This window comes from Lutzomyia longipalpis, chromosome 2 (genome assembly GCF_024334085.1).
Source record: "Lutzomyia longipalpis isolate SR_M1_2022 chromosome 2, ASM2433408v1".
Taxonomy (NCBI): Eukaryota; Metazoa; Arthropoda; class Insecta; order Diptera; family Psychodidae; genus Lutzomyia; species Lutzomyia longipalpis.
The window spans coordinates 7,382,441-7,401,837 of NC_074708.1; the positions used below are offsets into that span (position 1 = coordinate 7,382,441).

General features: G+C 34.8%; 3 protein-coding genes across 5 annotated transcripts in view; 2 read left to right on the forward strand and 1 right to left on the reverse strand.

Moving 5' to 3' along the window:
• The window catches only part of LOC129788976 (dachshund homolog 2), a 1,190,888-nt gene that overhangs the window by 617,663 nt on the left and 553,828 nt on the right, over nt 1-19,397 (forward strand). The gene's annotated exons all lie outside the window — the stretch shown is intronic.
• The window catches only part of LOC129788985 (uncharacterized), a 511,890-nt gene that overhangs the window by 396,694 nt on the left and 95,799 nt on the right, over nt 1-19,397 (reverse strand). The window lies entirely within an intron of this gene.
• Nucleotides 1-19,397, forward strand: part of LOC129789007 (facilitated trehalose transporter Tret1-like) — a 35,064-nt gene that overhangs the window by 2,612 nt on the left and 13,055 nt on the right. The window contains exons 2-3 of one of the 3 annotated variants that reach the window (XM_055825602.1): nt 1,487-1,755; nt 18,741-19,067. In XM_055825602.1, the coding sequence (XP_055681577.1) occupies nt 1,729-1,755; nt 18,741-19,067 (354 nt within the window). In that variant the 5' untranslated portion in view covers nt 1,487-1,728. Of the gene's footprint in view, nt 1-1,386; nt 1,756-18,740; nt 19,068-19,397 lie in introns of those variants that run through there. The other 2 variants (XM_055825603.1, XM_055825601.1) reach the window with 2 other exon arrangements.

Here is a 19,397-nt window from a genome sequence, read left to right on the forward strand (position 1 = left end):
CAGTTGAAAATTTCTGGTTGGCTACCCAAAAGCTCCGATATGCTCCCTTTCTTCATATGGCAAAAACAAACAATTGAGGCTGGAATTTAATTTTTTCCCTCTCGCTCTATAGTTTCCACGTTTTTCATGGGGAGCAAAGCACAGGGAGGGGGGTTGGTGTACTCCACAGAGTGGCGCGAAGAGTGCAGAGAGAAGCCCCAACTTTTGGTGGTGGATTTGTGTGGGGAACCCAATGTGTGTGTCTCTCCTAAATTTCATCCCACATCCCCCCAATTTGGGGCTCTCTGTTTCTATATATGGGTGTGTGTCTCGTTGTACATTCAATGCGGGATTGTGCGGGAGGACGGGATGGATGTAGTCAGGAGAAAGAGAGAGAGAGAGAGAGGGTGGTACATAATACATAAAAAAAGGGTTAGGAGGAGAGAAACTAGCAGCTGTTCACAATATTTGAGTACTTCCTGCTGCAGTTCCCGCTCCACGACAACCAAAAAGCTTTTCTTTCAATAGCGAAAATTGTGAACTTTTATCGTGTTTCCCCGATCAACATGGATTAAATTTCCTCAGCTGTCCTTTTGCTCTTTCTCCACATTCACAATTTTCCCCCCCAAACCAAATCCACCCCCGCAGGCTGTGAATACCATGCTTTTCACCCGTCTGCATGATCCTGCATAAATTCTCAAAAGCTCACCCAACCACCCCCCAATGCTTTTGTGCACTTTTTTAAAGCGCGACAACTTACACTTTAAATGGGATTCCGCATGGGAAAGCCAGCAGTGTGCTTGAACTCTCATGAAGATCTTTCTCTTATCGCAGTGCCTTTTTTAGCTGTATGATGCCTCCTCGCACGTCCTCTTCACGGGTGGGTGGAGGAGTCCCTTTTTTTATCACAATCCCACACATACGTGTCTCTTCGTGGCGAGATGGAAAAAAAAAGCCAAAGAAAAATCCTCTGGAGGCAATTTAAGGAGAAACGTTTATACCTTTTCATCCACTTCAACGTCACACACCCCCACCCCCCTTCCCTTAACATACACTGGCTGCGCAAAAAGCAAGAACACTTTCAGCATTTTCATTTTCTTCCTCAATGGAGTAGAAGTCGTAAGCTTATTGATCTGTTTTTCTCTCTTTTCTTATCCTCATGTTTGCGCTCCAAGGATATGTGTCTCGCACCATTATTTTTATTCTTTTATTTTTAAATTTGTTCCCAATCTCATTTGGAAAATATACTGTAAAAAAATATTTTCCTAATGAGATAATTTATTTGCGCACATTTAATTTAAAATTTATTAATTCCTGAAATCCTTATTAAATCCATGTTGATTGTCTCAAATACCTCCCAAAAATGAAAATGTTCTCATTTTTCTTTGATCATTTTTCAATTAGAAAATCATTATAGGAATTTATAACAAATAAGAAAATCGCACAAAAAGTGAAATTTACCAACAACAAAAAAAATCCTTAATAATCTTTGTGGTGAATCTGTGAGATTTTAGGAACAAAGAATAAGAAGTAATAAAAAAAAGTTGCTATATTTTGTGATAAAGACCCAAAGAAAAGCACAGAAAAGAGTGATTATTAAATGCTACGACGACTAACAAGGGGGAAGAGAGATACAAGTTAACGCACAGTGAGGAAGAAATTAACAATCAAACACCGAGGGTTAGTTGCTCACGAGAAGAACAAGAACAAGTGGAGAAAAAAACGAGACAAGGCAAAAACATCGGAAGGATGGAATCCCACACAAATAATTCCTTGGTGAGTATTTTCTTTTCTTATCACCACCCCCACAATGTTTTTCCCAACACTCGTCCTAGGTCACTCTGTGTTGGCTGCGCTGTCGGGATGATTCATTAATCATTTTGCTTTTGGGGAATTTGAGACAAATTCCCAGGGAAAAGTAATCTCGAGAAGATGTGGTACATTAAGTAGGGACCCAACTTTCCTTTGGAGGCACACGAAATGGCCCACTTACACCCCCCTCCTACTCTCTGCCATTATATATACATTTTTGGGGGTCACAGAGTGCGAAAAGTCAAATTCATGCCTTGATTTCTTTAGCTTGATTCTGTAGAGAGCAAAAGGAGGTATAATATTGGTTTTTATAGCTGAGACACATTTTGTGCTATAAAATGAATTTTCTTGTTCGCTTTAAGGAGAAGAAAATATTGTAAATTCATTAAAATTAATCGATAGAAACCATATTTAAATGCTTCAAAAATTTATTCAAGAATAAAATTTACAAGAATGAACGTACTCTTATACAGTACAAATCCACATTAACGAATAATGGGATGTGGAGTTCTATTGTAGATTTCTTAACCAAGACACAATTTTTACTATAAAAGGATTTCTAAATCTTACTCTAAATGAACTAAATCATTAGAAAATACAGATTTATTAAATCCACTTTAGGTAATATTTTTCAATGAGTTTAAGAATGATTATAAAGCAAGAATGGAACATCTAAAAAGGTATTTTTGGTTCTTTTAGCCAAGACACATTTTGTGCTATAAAAGAATCATTATACTCACTCTAAACCTTGGAAAATCATACTAATAATACAAATTATTTAATTCTGTTTAGATTTTAAAATTTGTTTAAAAATAATTTTCCAAAAAAAATCTAAAAAAATACTCTTGAAGATCTTAGCCAAGACACAATTAATGCTATAAAAAAAATCCTGTATTTGGTAATAAGAAAATGAAGACATTTCCCATCCTTGGACCTCATCTAAAAATTAGAATAAGGGAGATGGAAATTGTTGCCATTTGCTCTTGTTATTTGGGTATTGGGGGTTTGGGATGTGAGGTCTGTGTCTCGTGGGCGTCCACATGGATTTAAGCATGGGCCAAAAGTTGCTGGCATTGGGATGCGAATTCTCTTCCCATTCTCCCTTCCCCCCCCCCTTCCCCAGAAAAAAAGGGAAGCCGGAGTGGATGAGAATTTCCCATAGCCATGTGTCTGCTGTGAATGGTTTTGAAAAGGACGAAGGATTGGTCAATGCTGTGTGAGTGTGTGAGCTTTTTTTCCCCTTTCCCCGTCAAACCCATTTTGATATTGCCAAGTGGTGGCACCATGTGTGGCCTCAATCATAATAATATATATCACCAAATTTGGCTATGGCGGAGGTATAAATATAAAAAAGCAATAACATCTCAATCTCATGGCATATACAACGGAGGAAATCCCTTTTGCTCCAACCGAAATTGCCGTGCTAGAAGACCTCCAATCTGCTGACGTAATCTAATAACATTATTATCAGTGAGATCTGTGTCGCATTTTCCCTCTGATTTTTTATACGTGTGCCAATTGATATCAATTTATTTGACAAGGGAGAAATGCAAAAGTGACACATTCTGGGTGTCGCACACGATTGGCCCCCGCGGGTGAAGAAGTAACACACGGAGAGCGATGAAGAATTGCTAAAATATGGTAATACCGGATAGCCTATAATAGATCATTCTCGAGCGAATAAATAAACTATGTCTATATGTAGGAATTTAAAAGCTTGGCGGTAGCGAAAGGCATTGATCAGAGAGGCAAGAAAAATTACCAACAACTTGCATGTATCGATTGACTATTTTATTAAAGTTAATTGAATACCAATAAATAATAATAGGAGAGACTGGAGGCGTACCAATTTTGCATTTAGAGACTCAATTTTATTAGCAACTATACAGCTGTAATAAAATCCAATTAAAATATTACATTATTAGTTAACTTGTGTCTAATTAATTGTTTCGCCAATTGTACATAATCACCTTCTCACCTTTTAGCTAAATCAACATTATTAAGTAATCATAATTTAAATTTAATTTATAAAATTATTTTGAGCATTTTAATTTAATGGGGGGTACTCACTTTTTAATTGTAAAGATTTTTTTTGTGTAACAGCAAAACCTTCTTCCGGCATAAATGACCAAGAAAAATTAATAAAATTATACTTTACCTATACTTCTGTATAAAGACACTAAACGCCTATTATTATGTACATAAATGAATAGGTATGTAGACAGTTGGTGAGAGTAAACATAATTTTAGAAATGTTCAATAAGGGTCTTCCTTTACACAAAACTTTCAATGATTTTTTCTCACAAATAGATTAATTTCAGATATCGCATCTTTTGTGAAGATTTATTTAGAAGAGAATGAATTATTTGGATTAGCAACTTCATTACTATTCTCTAACGCATTTTACTTGTTACACAATCTTTACAATTTCAAGTGAGGACCTACAAAAGTTCATAAATTAAACCAAAATCAGCCAAATTCAATTTTGACTTTAAACAAACATTCCAATGAAAAAAAAAATGGAAAATTCAGCAAAATCTTCGTGGTACTTTAAATAAATTCTTCTTTGTTTCATAATTTTCCAAAACTGTCCAATCGTTTTCCTGCTGCAAATACACATTTTGCAATCTCACGATGACATTTTGGAATCATGCCAGAGAAATTCTGTCCGAAACACTTTTTGTCCAGTTGCGTGGTATAATTTCCTAATCAATATTCCGCTGAACACGACAGTTGTGCAGCCTTGTGCTCACTCACAGATATATACTAAAAATTATATACATATCAGTCCGGAGAATTGATTCTAAATTCTTCTACTTTGACACTTTTTGCGATAAAATCTTTTGAGAATAATTATTCCACTTTGAAGCTTTTAGTTTTTAAGCTCAATTGAAGGACTACATACTTATGTATTTCACACGTGTGGCTGGAAATTTTTTTTATTAAGAGATATAGCAAAGAAAATCCACCATCGTGGTTTGAAAAACGAGTTGAATTTGCAGCTTCGGTAATGTTTATTTATTTGCTGCAAATTAATTGATATTAAATTGATTAAACTTCTCACAACATGCTGTTTGTTGCATAAGAAGGTAATAAAGTTTGTAATTTATTTTACATTTTGCACGAGGAGACTTTATTTAATGTCTTCCTCACCTTTTAGAAAATACATTTATCACGAATTGAAGTTTTTCTTTTTGGTACAAGAAATTCTGAGAAATATATATTTTTTTAACGCAATTAGGGAGGTTTTATTAGCAAGCAGCGGTACGATGTGAAATTTTCTTTCAATATGCCTTTTTATGTACCCAACCTATGCTTACATACATATATGACTCCATTAAATGCAGTACATTTGCCGCCATACACACACAGATTTATTGATCTAATATAAAAATACTTCCTAGTCATTCTTCACGGAACTGCCCAAGTCTTTGGTAGTAAATTCCCTCCATCCAAAGTCATAAAATATCCTGCGAAATTTTGCCTGATTTGTAATTGAACTTTGGCGCTGTTGCGCAAGCTGGGGGAGGAGTAGGTAACATGTTACAAGAAACTCGAGAAATGTGAGAAAATGAGTGTCTTAACAAGTTTTTTTTTGATGACTTTGACTTTAACTGCGTTTGATATTGAGGAATTGGCGAGAAATGACCAAGAAATTCTTCGTAATTGAACCAATTTTCTCATTAAAGTCATTGAATGGGGAGTTTTTGTCCCCCCATTGCACTGAATTAATTGATATATCAAGCATAAAAGAACGAAAGGAGAGGAAATGCCAACACTTTCAAAAATTTTTGCATAGAAATCAGATTATTTTTGATGATATGTCTCAATATTGTCCAGTGTAGAGAGGCAAATGAAGCTGACATTATACCAACCAGGAAAATGGGGGAAAATATTCTCTCAAAACTTTCACATGAAATTAATTTCTCTCTGTGGAAAAACAAATATGAATAAACTGCAAATGCAGCAACTATACAGCGAAAAAAAAGTATTGCAGAGGAGATATCATTTTGATGGAAACTTTTCCAAATGGGAAAATCTCTTTTCTGCTTTTCCAATATTGAGTGCACACACACGTACGTCAGAATAGCAGCAATATTGAGATGCAAAACTAACCGAAACTTTTCTTGTTTTTGGGAAAGAAAAATATTTGTTTGATGGCTTTTATTTCCAATTGCAAAACATTTTTCCTGACACGGAGAGAATTTATGATGGATCTTCTATATTGATTTTTCTTTTTCTCGTGCTATTTTCGTTCAATCAGGTATGTTTCTTATTATGTTTTTTTTTTACTCAAACCAACTTCCAGATAAAAATACAAACTCCGTAGCCAAAAGCATAAAAAGATTAGATTTTGTTGATTAATCTTGATTCTTTTATCGATAAGCCAGCAGAATAATAAATTAAAGAAAGTTCAAAACAAAACATATAATTAAAAATTACCCAAATGAGCGTGAAAGGGTTTTAATTTTCAGGATCAATTTAATAAAAGAAGCACCGACCAAGTAAGGATAATGAAAACTTTTTAAACTTCCTGCGAAGATTCCACCCACCTACCACAGAATAATTATACCTACTTTTTATACATTCCCGTTAGCCTATGAGATGAACCATTAATTAAAATTAATAAACCATTAACTTTTTAAAGGACTTTTACACCCACAGAGAATTTTCCTTTGCCACAAAAACAAACACAACTGTCACCCTAGATTATGTTCTAACCACCCCCACACTGTCTATATCCTAAAGAGAATCATCTTTTTTTTTCGGCTGCGCCAAGAGTCAGGAATAGAGGAAAAAATGAGATAATAAATATTTACGAAGGGAAGGATATATGAGGATTATGTTTTATGAATATATATGAAGAGATGGACGGGTGTGTAAGAAAAAAAAGACTGAAAATACTGCGGTAATAGGCTCCATGCAAAGATATTGATGTTCGTTCGCATCTGTTTCCAATGCGCTCCGTGTGAATATATATTATTATTTATTTGGAGTTGTAAAGAAAACGCGTCGTTTTTGGGGGTAAAATTTTGGTTTTAAAATCCCCAAACCACCATAAATTAGCATATTATTGTCTTGTGGAAAATAAATTTAATTTAATTGCAATGAATTGTGCTCTCATCTTGGTTCTCGTCGTATTTATGTGCGGGGTGAGGTATGCTTTTGTTGGCATGAGTGAGAACTTTGTGTGAAACAAATACCCACATTTTGGGAGAATCCTCTTCAAAACCACAACTTTTCCCAGGGTGAGGGTGATGGTGGAGATGATGGAGAGAAAATGTAGCAATTTTAAAGTTTGATCCTTTGGAAGTTTTCAACCCCAGACTATAGTTGGTACATATGTGGAAAAAGTCCATAATTTTCACTGCAAAAGTGACTCTCAAATGGGGGCGTAGGCGGTGGGGGGTTAAACTTTTGTCCTATCCCCCCACCCACACACCGTTCCAATTGATAAAACGAGGATGGAGTGCCAAAAGGAGTCGAATGGAGTCTGTCTGTGTTGTGTATGTGTGGCGGGGAGAGAAAAGTTAATTCCATTTTCACGTGGTTTATCAATGGAAAATCATTTTGCGTGCTCTATCCTTGTGATTTTCATCACGTGGAAAATTCACAATTTTCTGTCATTTATCATCTCTGCACAAACCCACCCCCACGCCCCGCATGCCTCCTTGGTATCTATCCTCTTTATCTCTTCACCACCACCACCACCATTCGTATCATCTTTCAGCATCTTTTATCCATTTTGAAGAGATAATAAAACAATAAATTTAAATTTTAAGCATGACCCCGAAGACGTGGAGGAAATTTCAGCATTTCCATTTGAGTGAGAGAACGAGAGAAATGTGCGATGATTAAATTGAGAATTTATGGATTGTTCATGATAATGAATGTAAGCAAAATTTACAGTGCTGCCCTGCTTTATTTGGTAAAGGGCTCAATTAATTTATTCATGGCGCATTGGCAATTATCATTTCGGATTTTTTTCTTGGGAGAATTTTATCGTCTTTATCACAGAAAAAAATTCACATTTTTCCTCCAAGCCGCGTGGCCAGTGAAGCCCATAATTTTCTTGGAACTCCCTATAACTCAATAACTCGATCGTTTGGACTTTTATTGGAATATTGAAATTGTATTTAATTAATAAAGGGGTTTTTATCTGGCGAGTAATTTATGTCTTTTGCTGAATATTCATGAATATTGCCAAATAATCACAAAATTAACGAATAATCAAAATAATTCGAGACTAAATTAGACATTGAATTAGAATGATTTAATTGATGAATAAGAGACAAATATTCCGAATATTGACGAGTAATATTTCCGAATAAAATTCAAACAGCCGCGAATATTAAGAGAGAATTAATGAATAATCTGAATATTCTAACTGAAGAATAACAGAAAAGAATCCACGAGATTTTACCGAATAAATCAAATATTTCCAATCATACAAACCCCCGTTGTTCTTAACTTTCTCAAAACTTCTTTTCATCACATTTTTCATGGTAGAATCGCTAGAATCTCAGCATTTCAGCACGATAGAGCCAGTAGTGGAATAAATTAATATAAGAAATGTTTCTTCTGTCGAGTTTTCCCTTTTTTTAGCTCAATAGAAATTCACGAGACTTTTTGAATGAAGCCTTTTGATGACATGTAAGACACGAGATTTGAGTGATAGTAAATGAAATTGTCAAGAAAATTGAGAAGAATGCATGCATAAATTAAAATATAACGTGAATAATACTCACAATTCATCGGCAAGACGTAAAAAAAATTCTCTTCTTAATTATTCTTTCGCTTTTTTCTTGGCTCCTTTTAAATAAGAATCGTGACTTGGTGTAATAGAAAACCACTTAAAATATCTGACAGGCCTATTTTTAACGAAAAAAATCAACAATTTATATACATACTTTCCATTTCCTTCTTATTACTTGTCTTACGTGCAATTGTTGACTTCCTCGAAATGCGTGTGAATTTTTTTTTCTTTAACTTCGTTTCTTTTAATCATCACCCGCGGCTTTTTGGCTTTGTCTCTTCACATTTTTGGTTATTTCTCTAATTGATGTGAACCATAAGTGGTTCAAAGTGAAATCCACTATTGGATGGTTCTTCTCTGCTTGGGGGTTATTATTGTTGGGATATATCCCTTCACGCACAGTCGTCCCATATATACTAAACTTTCACATTTCACAACCCTCTTCAAAATATACTCATTGAACACGACTTTTTCCCCATTTCATCCCAATATTGACAGTTGTTTCGGCTGTCCGATCCTCTTCTTCTCATATTTCTGATAAATTACACACATCTCTTAAACAAATTTCAGCAACAACATTAGTCACAGCGTGCCGAATGAACACAAAATTGGATATTTTCATTAAATCATACGGCTATGTATTTATTTTTAGGGGTAGAAGGATACAAACAGAAAGAGGCCCTTTGCCCACAAAATACCAAATTTAATTGAATCTCGTTTTTCTTTGGCATAAATATGCGTGAGATGAGAGAAATTGAAACTAAAACTAGAACGGACTGAAATGAAAAGAAAACATATTTCTTGAATTCTTATTTTTATTATTAAATTTCTTTAAAAAATTTTGAAAATTACAACTTCTTTCTTATTTGAAAATAATAATCCAATTATTTATTTAGAAATTATGATTGAAAAAAAGAAATAATTTTTTGGCAAAAATCTTTTTTCAAATAAGTTTTATACAGGTTCATTGGATGAAAACTTTACAAATAAAAGTAATAAAATCATTACAATTTTTTAGCTGTGATTCTTTCTTCAAAGAAGCACAGCTTCTGTGTACACTCAAAAATGCAAAGTCGTCAGATCGGGCTCAAACTTGGGATGAGCACGAATTAGGGTCCCTACATTTCAAAAAATGGTGGCGCCCAAAATCTTTCCGTCCGTCCGTCCGTCCGTCCGGCCGGAATATAACGGTATATTACAAGAGAACGGTAATAGATAGAGACTTGCGGTCAACGGCAAAGTTCATATATCGGGTGGAAGACATCCAATTATGAAGTCAGATCCGACCCCTCACCCCCCCGTCCGCCATTTTGAATAACCCCAAAATTTTGTTTTCGCTATATCTCAGCCCCTGTAATAGCTAAAAATCTGAAATTTTTATATGTTGTAGGGGCCATCAAGACCTTTCCAGCGATACCTCATTTTCGAAAATCGGCCAAGCCGTTTAGCCAATATGGCCGCCACAATTTTTAATCGAAAATCGACCATAACTCGAGAACGGCTTGATCGATTTTGATCAACTCGGGCTCAAATGAAAGATATTAACGAGCCCTACAATTGCTCGGAACATCGCAAGTTCAAAAAATGACCGCAAGTGGCGCTAAAATCGAAAACAAAATTTTCGATGAGTTTTCGATGAATATCTTAAGCACCGCTTTATAGAATTGCTTCAAATTTTGATATGTTATAGTTGGCTATAATATCTACCACCATGCCAAAAATGAAGAAAATCTATGTAGCCGTTCCGGAGATATCGCGTTTTAAAGTTAACATGTCATATCTTGAATTGCATAAGTCCAACGCCCCGCGAAGCGGGGCGTTTTGATATATACATATATAAAAGTAAAGTAAAATATATATAAATGCATAGATATATACATTATATATACATATAAAAATGCAAAGATAAATTTTAAATATAGCATAGATGGAACAGTATTAAGCGAAAGAACGGTAAGTAAAACTTACGGGCTGTGATTCTTTCTTTGTCAGTGAAATGTAAAGATGGTTGAAAATTGAGGATGGGCAAATTTTGAGAAGAGACTTACTCGTGAGCCGAATCACAGCCAACGCCCGCCACGATTAAGACTTTCTTCAAAATTTCTGCGCGTTGGCTGTGATTCGGCTCGCGAGGAAGTCTCTCCTCAAAATTTGCCCATCCTCAATTTTCAACCATCTTCACATTTCACTGACAAAGAAAGAATCACAGCCCGTAAGTTTTACTTACCGTTTTAAATTATGTGAAATAATTTATCTGGAACTTCTTTTCATAAAATTATGTTTCTATTCCTTATTTTTTTTAATTAAAAAAATTTTATTACTGTATTATTTATAAGTAGGGGAGACCGGGGTTAAAAAAGTCACTTAAGGGTTTAGAAAAGCCTCAAAATATCATATTTCCCAAATCGATAAAGCGAAATGTATAGCTCATTTCTTTAGGAAATTTACTACCCTACAACTCTTTCTCAGATCATTTTGTTCTATCTAGCTTGGAAATATGATATTTTAGGCTTTTTCCAAACCCTTAAGTGACTTTATTAGCCCCGGTCTCCCCTATACCAAGAACGTCGTGAAAGGGTTAAAAATTTAATTCCGAATAAATCTAATAATTCTCCAGAAGGATTTGGTGGAGTTTGGAGGATTATAAAATTGTCTAACTTTCAAAATAAATCATAAATGAATCTCTTTTGATTTTTATTTCATGGATTTTTATGGATTTTCTATGCAATGCAAACATTATTTTCCATGCAGACACATTCAACTCAGCTGTATATAACAGGAAACTTTATATTGGAAAATATAAAATGTAATTTGTTTGTAATTTCCCAAAAGAAGGCAAACAGCGAGGGAGTAATGGGGGAGACATTTGAGTGATTTATAGGATGTTGCTGAAGAGAGTCTTAATGAAAAATCATAGTGAATAATCTTCTGGATGCAATATATTCCGTTCTTCTTGTTGTGTTGCATCATGGTGAAGATGCGGAGTTTCCTCTCTCACTCTCTTTGGGATGATGTCTCGTCGAGAGCATATTCATTTGGATAAATAAACAGAAATAGATGCATATTTAGTTAGCTACTTTGGCGTATATTTTATATACATAAATGTAGGTATATGTGGAATGGGTTTAATATACTTGATATGCGCCACTCGCTTAAGTGCTTGCATCTTCAAAGAATCCCATGCGAGTGGGGCCAAACTGATTGATCCATTTAATTGATCATGAAGTGGCCACATAAGCATTGGAATCCCACACAAGATAGCTGATGCGGAAGGCCTTCTTCTACACTAAGAATGCATCCCTGATTTTTCTTGCGGAAAATATATTTATTTTAGCCATTTTATCACTGCCAAGTGCGCGGGGTGTGTGTGCTGAATGAAATGAGAAAGAAATTTTGTGATATATTGCTGGGGCAATTTGTAGCATAGATGTTGGTACCTATTGCGGTGTGGGCCTTCCAGCACATTCACCATTTTATTGACATCTGTTTGATTTATTTTAAAATCGTTTTCCCATGCTTTCATGCTGGAATTCACCGCATAAACGCGGGCTGAGGGGCAGGGATTGTGAAACATGACAAAATCGCTGTTATCGCCAATTTTTCATCATTTGCAGGCGCATTCCGCGGGGACGGGAAAAATATCCGATTTTAAGCTCAATTCGATCGGTATGCGCATTATGCTATTTTTTTCTTTAAACCTCGTTGGCATTAATCTAAGTACAAATTAATTTGATACAATTGAGACAGCACTTAAGCTGAACAGATGTGTTTATTGTGTGGTCTATTTAAAATTATGCTCAATGCATTATATTCAATGTTGGGTTATGCTTTTGCTTTTGAGTTGTATGTATTTAATCCCATCATCGATCATTCACTCCTCACGCACTTCTTTCATCTCCTTCCCTCAAGTGGATCTCTGCCACACTGTGAAAGAGTGAATGGAGGAGTGCTATGAGTGAGGCTCGTGTGTGAGGAACAAGGGTGAAGCCACGAGTGAAATGCTGTGTCCAATCTCATATACGACGATCCAAATTCAGTCGCACTCGAGACACTGCACCGTGTGATCATTCTCTCTTGGCGATCGTGTCTCGCATTCTCAATTTTTGCGATCATTTAGTGAGAAAAATTTCGTCAAAGAAATTTCCTTTTAATCATCGCATTTTCCCAGAAGTGTTTTCTTCGCGGAAAATTTCTCATTTCACTTTAATCATCGCTACATAAATATATTTTAATACAGCAATGATGAGGAAAGTGATCGTGCGTGTGATCATACGATGAAAAGTGTGAAAATAAAGCGTGGAAAATAAACAATATTTTACTCCAATTTCCTTCTGGGAAATTTATTTCTAAGCAATTGAGGGAGAAATTACCAGGCTTCCCTGGAAATTACATACGACGGCACCGCACAGGCTGAAAATAAATCTACGGAACATTATTAATTAGGTAAATGTTCTATGCTGTTACAATTGCATGGGAAATTATGTGGTGTGTTTACTAAACTAACCAGAGCAGTCAACGTGCCCAATTCTAAATTCTAAAATAAGTTATTTCTATGTAGCATTCGTTATGCGGAGAAGATGGTGCTAAGGTCGTTTAATTGCTGCCAGGGAAAAATAAATTAATTGCCGAAGAAACATGCATTGATTGTCTGATTAATTGCTCAAATATCGAATGATTGTGTGAAAGAATTTTTTAAAATAATTTTCTGAAAATTATGGGAAGAAAAGGAAAATTTGGTTAGGAAAATGATAATTTTTTCATGTCTTGGTTTTACAAAAAGTTACCTTATTCGTCTTAATTAATAGTTCTTCTTAGATTAATGCTTGAGACAATAAAGATTATTTGCACTTTTAACATAAAAAAAGATTTTTTTTTATTCTTCAATTGATTGAAAAAGTATCTTCAGAGGTTTTATTGCATAAAATGTTTCTCGACTATGGAATCATAAATAATTCAATTAAGAATACTTTAATAAATTAAATTAAATTAAATCCTTTTGACTTTTAGTTCAAGAGTTTAATGAATTAATTTTTCTTGAACATTTTAACAAAATTATTCTGAATCTCGAAAGTTTAATAAAAAAATAAACTATATATCTATAACGAAAGAAAATCCCCGCATTTTCATACAAATCATAAAGTTTCTCTGAATCCCATTGAGCAGATGAAAAGGACAAAATCAAGTTGGATAAGTTTTCCTCCTCGAGGAGTTTCTTTAAGCAATTTCGGGGTCAAAAAGTCAGACGCTAAAGTTGATGAAGTGTCCTTATTTACATGCAAAGTATTTGATGTTAGTTTGTGGTTTCAAAGGAACTTTCTGTGGCTTTATCTCCTTTTCCTATGATCCTTCGCATCATTTATCTTATACCTTCCCCTTTTTTTGTGGGGGTGGGAAATGCTAATGCTCATTTTTTTCCACCACCCGACTGCATGAGGAAATCCCGAAATCCTTGTTTGAGAATGTTCAAACAAATATGCGGGCAAAAAGGATATCTTTGCAAGAGAAGTTTATGGTGAAATTCTAAGGAAGCAAATGGCCTTAAAATAAGTCTTTTTCGGGGGGTATATTGGGGAAGCTTCTTTTGTGTGTTTGTGTGCAAAGGGGGAGATTTCCAAATGAATTCCCTGATGGAAGAAACTTCGATATAAGTTACGGTAAGGATGTGTAGAGATAAATTGAATGAGGAGATGTCTGGCAAATTTTTATGTTTGTAGTTTATTTATTTTGTGAGAACGGTTAGTGGTGGCAAAAGGATGGATAAATGGTCCATATATTTCTCCTGGGTGACACCCATTTATGTCACAGTGGTGACAATGAAGCTCAACAGAAGCTCAACTTCCGCCGTTGCGACCGCAGAGCGTTTGCTTATCCACCACTCCACCCACCCCCACACAGCTTCATCTCATGATGTGATGGAGATGATGTCGGTGGATGAGAGGGTGCAAAAAGACGCGGAAATATTGCTGTGATATTAGTTCCGTTCAACCAACAAACAGATAATGCTGCATTTTACTTGATGGCACTTGCGGTGGAAAACATGCGCAACGTTTAAGGGTTGACCTGGGTAAGGGTGATGGGTGGCGGTGTGAGATTCCAGACGATATCTAACCCCCTTTTTATCCATCGTCACATGTAATATTTACAATGGTTATGATGGTGTTGATATGAGATGTGTGTGCCCGTGCCTCTAAAAGCCCTTCCCTTGTATTATCACTCAATTTAATCTAACTGGGCCACATCAATACCGGAGCAATGGGCTTTTTGTGAAGCAACCCCGCCACAGGGGGTGGCAACAAACACAAAAATTCTACCATTCGCAGCACAAGAATTTATTGTGTGTGGCGCTTTTTCTGAAGGGCGGCATTATATATATATATATATATTTCTCCCCCATATATAGCTGCGAATTCCGATTTAAGAGAAAATCCATTTTGGTGGGTGGTACAACGGTCTCTGAGAAGGGGGATGAAGTAAAGACGAGAGAGAAAAAAAAATGAAATTTCCCGTGGAGCTTTTTTTTTTGGGGGGGAGGGAGTGAGGCTGACTTTATGAATGCCAAATGATGCAAGCGACAGATTCTTTTATATGACGATCTCCAAAACCACACACAGAATACAACCCGCACCAAGCAATACATCATTGAACATTTTTCCATATCTCTCGCTTTTTTCTAATAAAAATCTCTCATGGTGCGAACTTGTTTTCCTCACCGCACGACTCTCATTCCAATTCGCGAAGAACTCGCGCGCGCATTTTGCATAAAAGCAAAATAAAATGGAAAATGTGAAATAAAATTGATTTTTTCTTCAAAAGCAATAAGAGATCTTGTATTATAGCTGAAAGTGAGAGAACAAGCTCAAAGGTTCAAGTTACTCAAATCTAAAAACTTGTGCATGATCTTGTTCACAGCATAAGTTGAAGTGTATGGGAAAAAAATGCAAAAGGAGAACATATTTTACAAGACAGCATCAATAACTAAAACATGATGATTAATTTGCTTATTGAGATCGTGGAGATGTGACATGTTCAGCATATTTTTTTTTATTTTATTATCTTTTTTTATGGAGATAAAATGAAAATATATACTTTGAAGAGATTATGTGCAAAGTAAGGTGGAATACAGAAGGAAGAGTAGAGAAATTCGCTGAATGCTCGATTTTTGTAAACAAGTTCTTTCTGGTAGACGTTATTTCATTTAATTGGTAAAAAAAAATCTAAAAGAATTTTTGCAAAAAAAATTAATTAAAAGTAATTTATTGACTAACGTGAAGCAAAAGTTTTCAGTTTCTAAATATTAGGAATTATGTAGATTTTTTTTAACATATTTAAAATTTATAAAAAAAAAATTTGGTAATTTTTTTTTCTACAAAACTCTGCTTATTTCAACCTAATTAATGTTCCAATTTTAAGAAAAATAGAATAATCTGCTTCATAATTTTTCTAGAACTGAATTTAGAAGAATATTCACATATTTACGAATTTTTTAGTTTAAATTTTAATAATTCTTTGACTATTTTAGAAAAATCTGAATATCTATATAATAAAGAAAGGATTTCGTGTCTGTACAGCTATACAAATCTACACCGTTTGACCGATCGTGATGAAATTTGGTACAGAGACTCCTTATATCAGGTGCTTTAGAATGGCCGTATTCATTTTCCCCCCAAAGCCCCCCTTCAGGTAGCCCCCATATAAAAGTCATGCATTTTTTGCAAATTTTTGAATTTCGCGCCCGATATGTTGTATGAAAATGATTTCTTCTCTTTGCAAATTTTTTCTTTTGGGATCGATAAGTGGCCCAAATCTGCCTTTAAACCATCATAATTTATTTTCTCTCTGAAATTTGCGCGAAGCGCAACAAATCCCCGCGAAGCGGGGCGAGGTAAATTGGAGCGAAGCGACAATTTACCTCGTTCCTAAATATTTCTTTTTTTTATAAATCCTTTAAAATAACGTAAAATATGAAAATAAAATACCTAACAAATCAATAAAAAATCTCATTGAAAATATTTTTTTTCTCTTTTTTATTCTTTTAAATTAATTTGTGATTAAAAAGTCTCCCATTCTGTTTACTCTCTTGCAACCTTCAGGGTAAACAAGATAAGAACGTTTGCCGGTGAAGTTTGAAGTTATGTGGCAAAGGAATTGGATGCTTTAGTGCAAAATGTTCAGAAATGTTCTCACTATCATAAAAATAAAATTTTATAAACCGCACTGAAGGTAGCTTGAAGATGTTTAGTCAATAATTTTTAATGTGCATAAATACGTGTGTAAAGTGCTGCAGGTGCCATGGCGGCAATTGCTATATGCGCTAAAAAGAATCTCCTTATATTGAACTGGCTCTTCTGGTTGCTGCATAGGTTTTTCCTTTCACACAAAAAGAACTTGCAGAATAAATTGAACAAGAAAATTTGAGCAGTGCAGGTATTTTGCATTTACCTTTAGTCCAAAAGTTCAAAAAGTGGTCCAATAAATTTGTCTGTGAGAAAGAAGGACTATTTTCGTCTCACCTGGGGTAACAACAAGTTTGCACTGCTAATTTGCTCAAGCAGCTATATAGTAGGAAATTGCTACAATTTACTAGCAATTTTGCACACTTGCTCAAATAAATATTGCGATTATCGCATTATTTATGAAATTATTCGCGGAATGGAGTTTAACATATAAGAGATGAGGTGGCCGACTGGGGGGGTGGGGAGTGAGAAAATTTGATGAGAGTCGCACAGTGATCTTCACGATCGGAAGGGTATTATAAAATACATTTTGCAGAAAATGTCAGAGAGAAAGAGGAGCTCGTGGTGGCTTCTTCGGTTTGGCGCCTCCGGGCAGTAGCAGCATGAGAACAATAATTATAAAAGACAAATATTCACTCTTTGTCGTCGTTTTTCTTCAAACAAGAACAAGAGAGAGAGAGAGAGATGAAAGGAATGGCGGAAAATGAAGGGGGGCCAAACAGATACTTTACTGCATATAAACTTTTAATAGTCTTTTGCCGCAATGATTGATTGCAATGCATTGAATTTATTACTCTTTTAGTGAAACCCCCACTGGTAGAGACTTTTGCGAAAATTGCAGAGAATTTTTAACCATCAAAAACATTGTTTCAATTGTTACGAAATTTATAAAAAAAAATCAAACACAAAAGTCCACCTTCAGGCCATTCTCCCCTAAAAGGGAGAAGAACAAAAAAAAAAGTTAATTTCTTTTCTTGACAAATTAAAAAGGAATATTTATTTAATGCAAATTGTGTTTGCGCCACTATACAGATGACGACAATAAAATCCCCAACAATGAATCATCTTGGTATGAATTTTCTCATTTTCCCAAGAATGTTGGTGCGAATCTCTATTGTGCGAAAAAAAGTCGCAAAAATTTATTAATTCTCAAGCAATTTATGCTACAGTCATATTTTTTATTGCTTCTTTTTTGTCATTCTTGATGAATTCTCATTTTCCTTTTTGTTCAATTTTATTATTCAAAGAACGAAGAAATCTGTTGATTCACTCACTTTTAGGGTAGGGCGCATATTAATTCTTCTATCTGTATGTTTATTGTTAAATCGCACCCACACAATGCACAAGAAATGGTCTTGAACATGCCTTTAATTGCACCGAATGGAAAAAAAGCATAAAGAGAATCTCTTTCAAGGATACGAGGTGCAGTGTTGCGTTTATGTTTTCTCAAGGAAATTATGTTGATTTAAAATTGATTTAAAAATAAATATTCTTTTCAATATCGATTCGAAGGAAAAAAAATGAAGAGAAAATAATATTTAACATTTTGGTGAGGAGACAACGCGCGGAAGGAGAGTTGGGGTGGGGGTTAAATGAGGTCAACAAATAACATGAAGAGTTTTTCCACTCGAGAAAATTGCAACTGTCGAGGATTTTCACATCCAAATAAAGAAGAAAGACTCTTGCTCTTTTACTTGAAATAATGTCACCATGCAAAAGTCTCGCGGGGAGTGCGCTTCTCTGGATATTTTCATGCTCCAGACATAGAGCAGAGAAATTTCAAAGGCATAAATTGCAATTTTATTCTATTTCCTATGACATGTTAGTTTATGCATATTTTCACTGCAAAATCTTCTTTCTCTCCCATGATGCTACTTATGCTTTATGTTTACACTATATACATATAATGTAGAAGTATCATTGTATATAATAGAAAACTTTTATCTCTGCCATTGCAGCTCCTTGCGCAGTATCAGGAGCATCTACAGCGGCAGGAATACCTGCGGAGGCAGCAATTAAAATATCAAGAGCATCAGTATCATCATCGATTCTACGATCCGGAAGAGCATCTCACATACGAAGTTAGACAATATTCAAATGTTAATAATAACATTGGCTGGAAGTACTACGACAACTTTTATCCACACCTCGATGCACCAGTCATAATGCAACGCCAAGAAGTTATAATAGAGCAGAGCCAATTAGTGCGAGATGGTGAAATTCAGGCACCAACTGCCACGCGAATTAATGGCAATTTCATGTACAGATCTCATCACTACACCCAGGTAATTATATATTATATATATCCTGTATATATAGCTGAAGATTCAATACAATTTTTGCACGTTGAGTAAATATTTTATGACGACAGGTCCTTAGTTTAATTAATTTTCACTTTAAAAATTAATTGCAAAAACATCTTTTATGGCTCTCACTTGCGGAATTTCTTATTAAACTAAAAAAAAATCCATTTTATTGAGTTTCTTAAGGTTGATTTTTGATTTTTTCTTTGTTGAAATTTTGATTTTAATTGGAAATTCTTTTGGTCCTTCAAAAAAAATTCTAACTATTTTTTAAGAGATTTACGAAGAATGAATAATTTACGAAAAGAACAA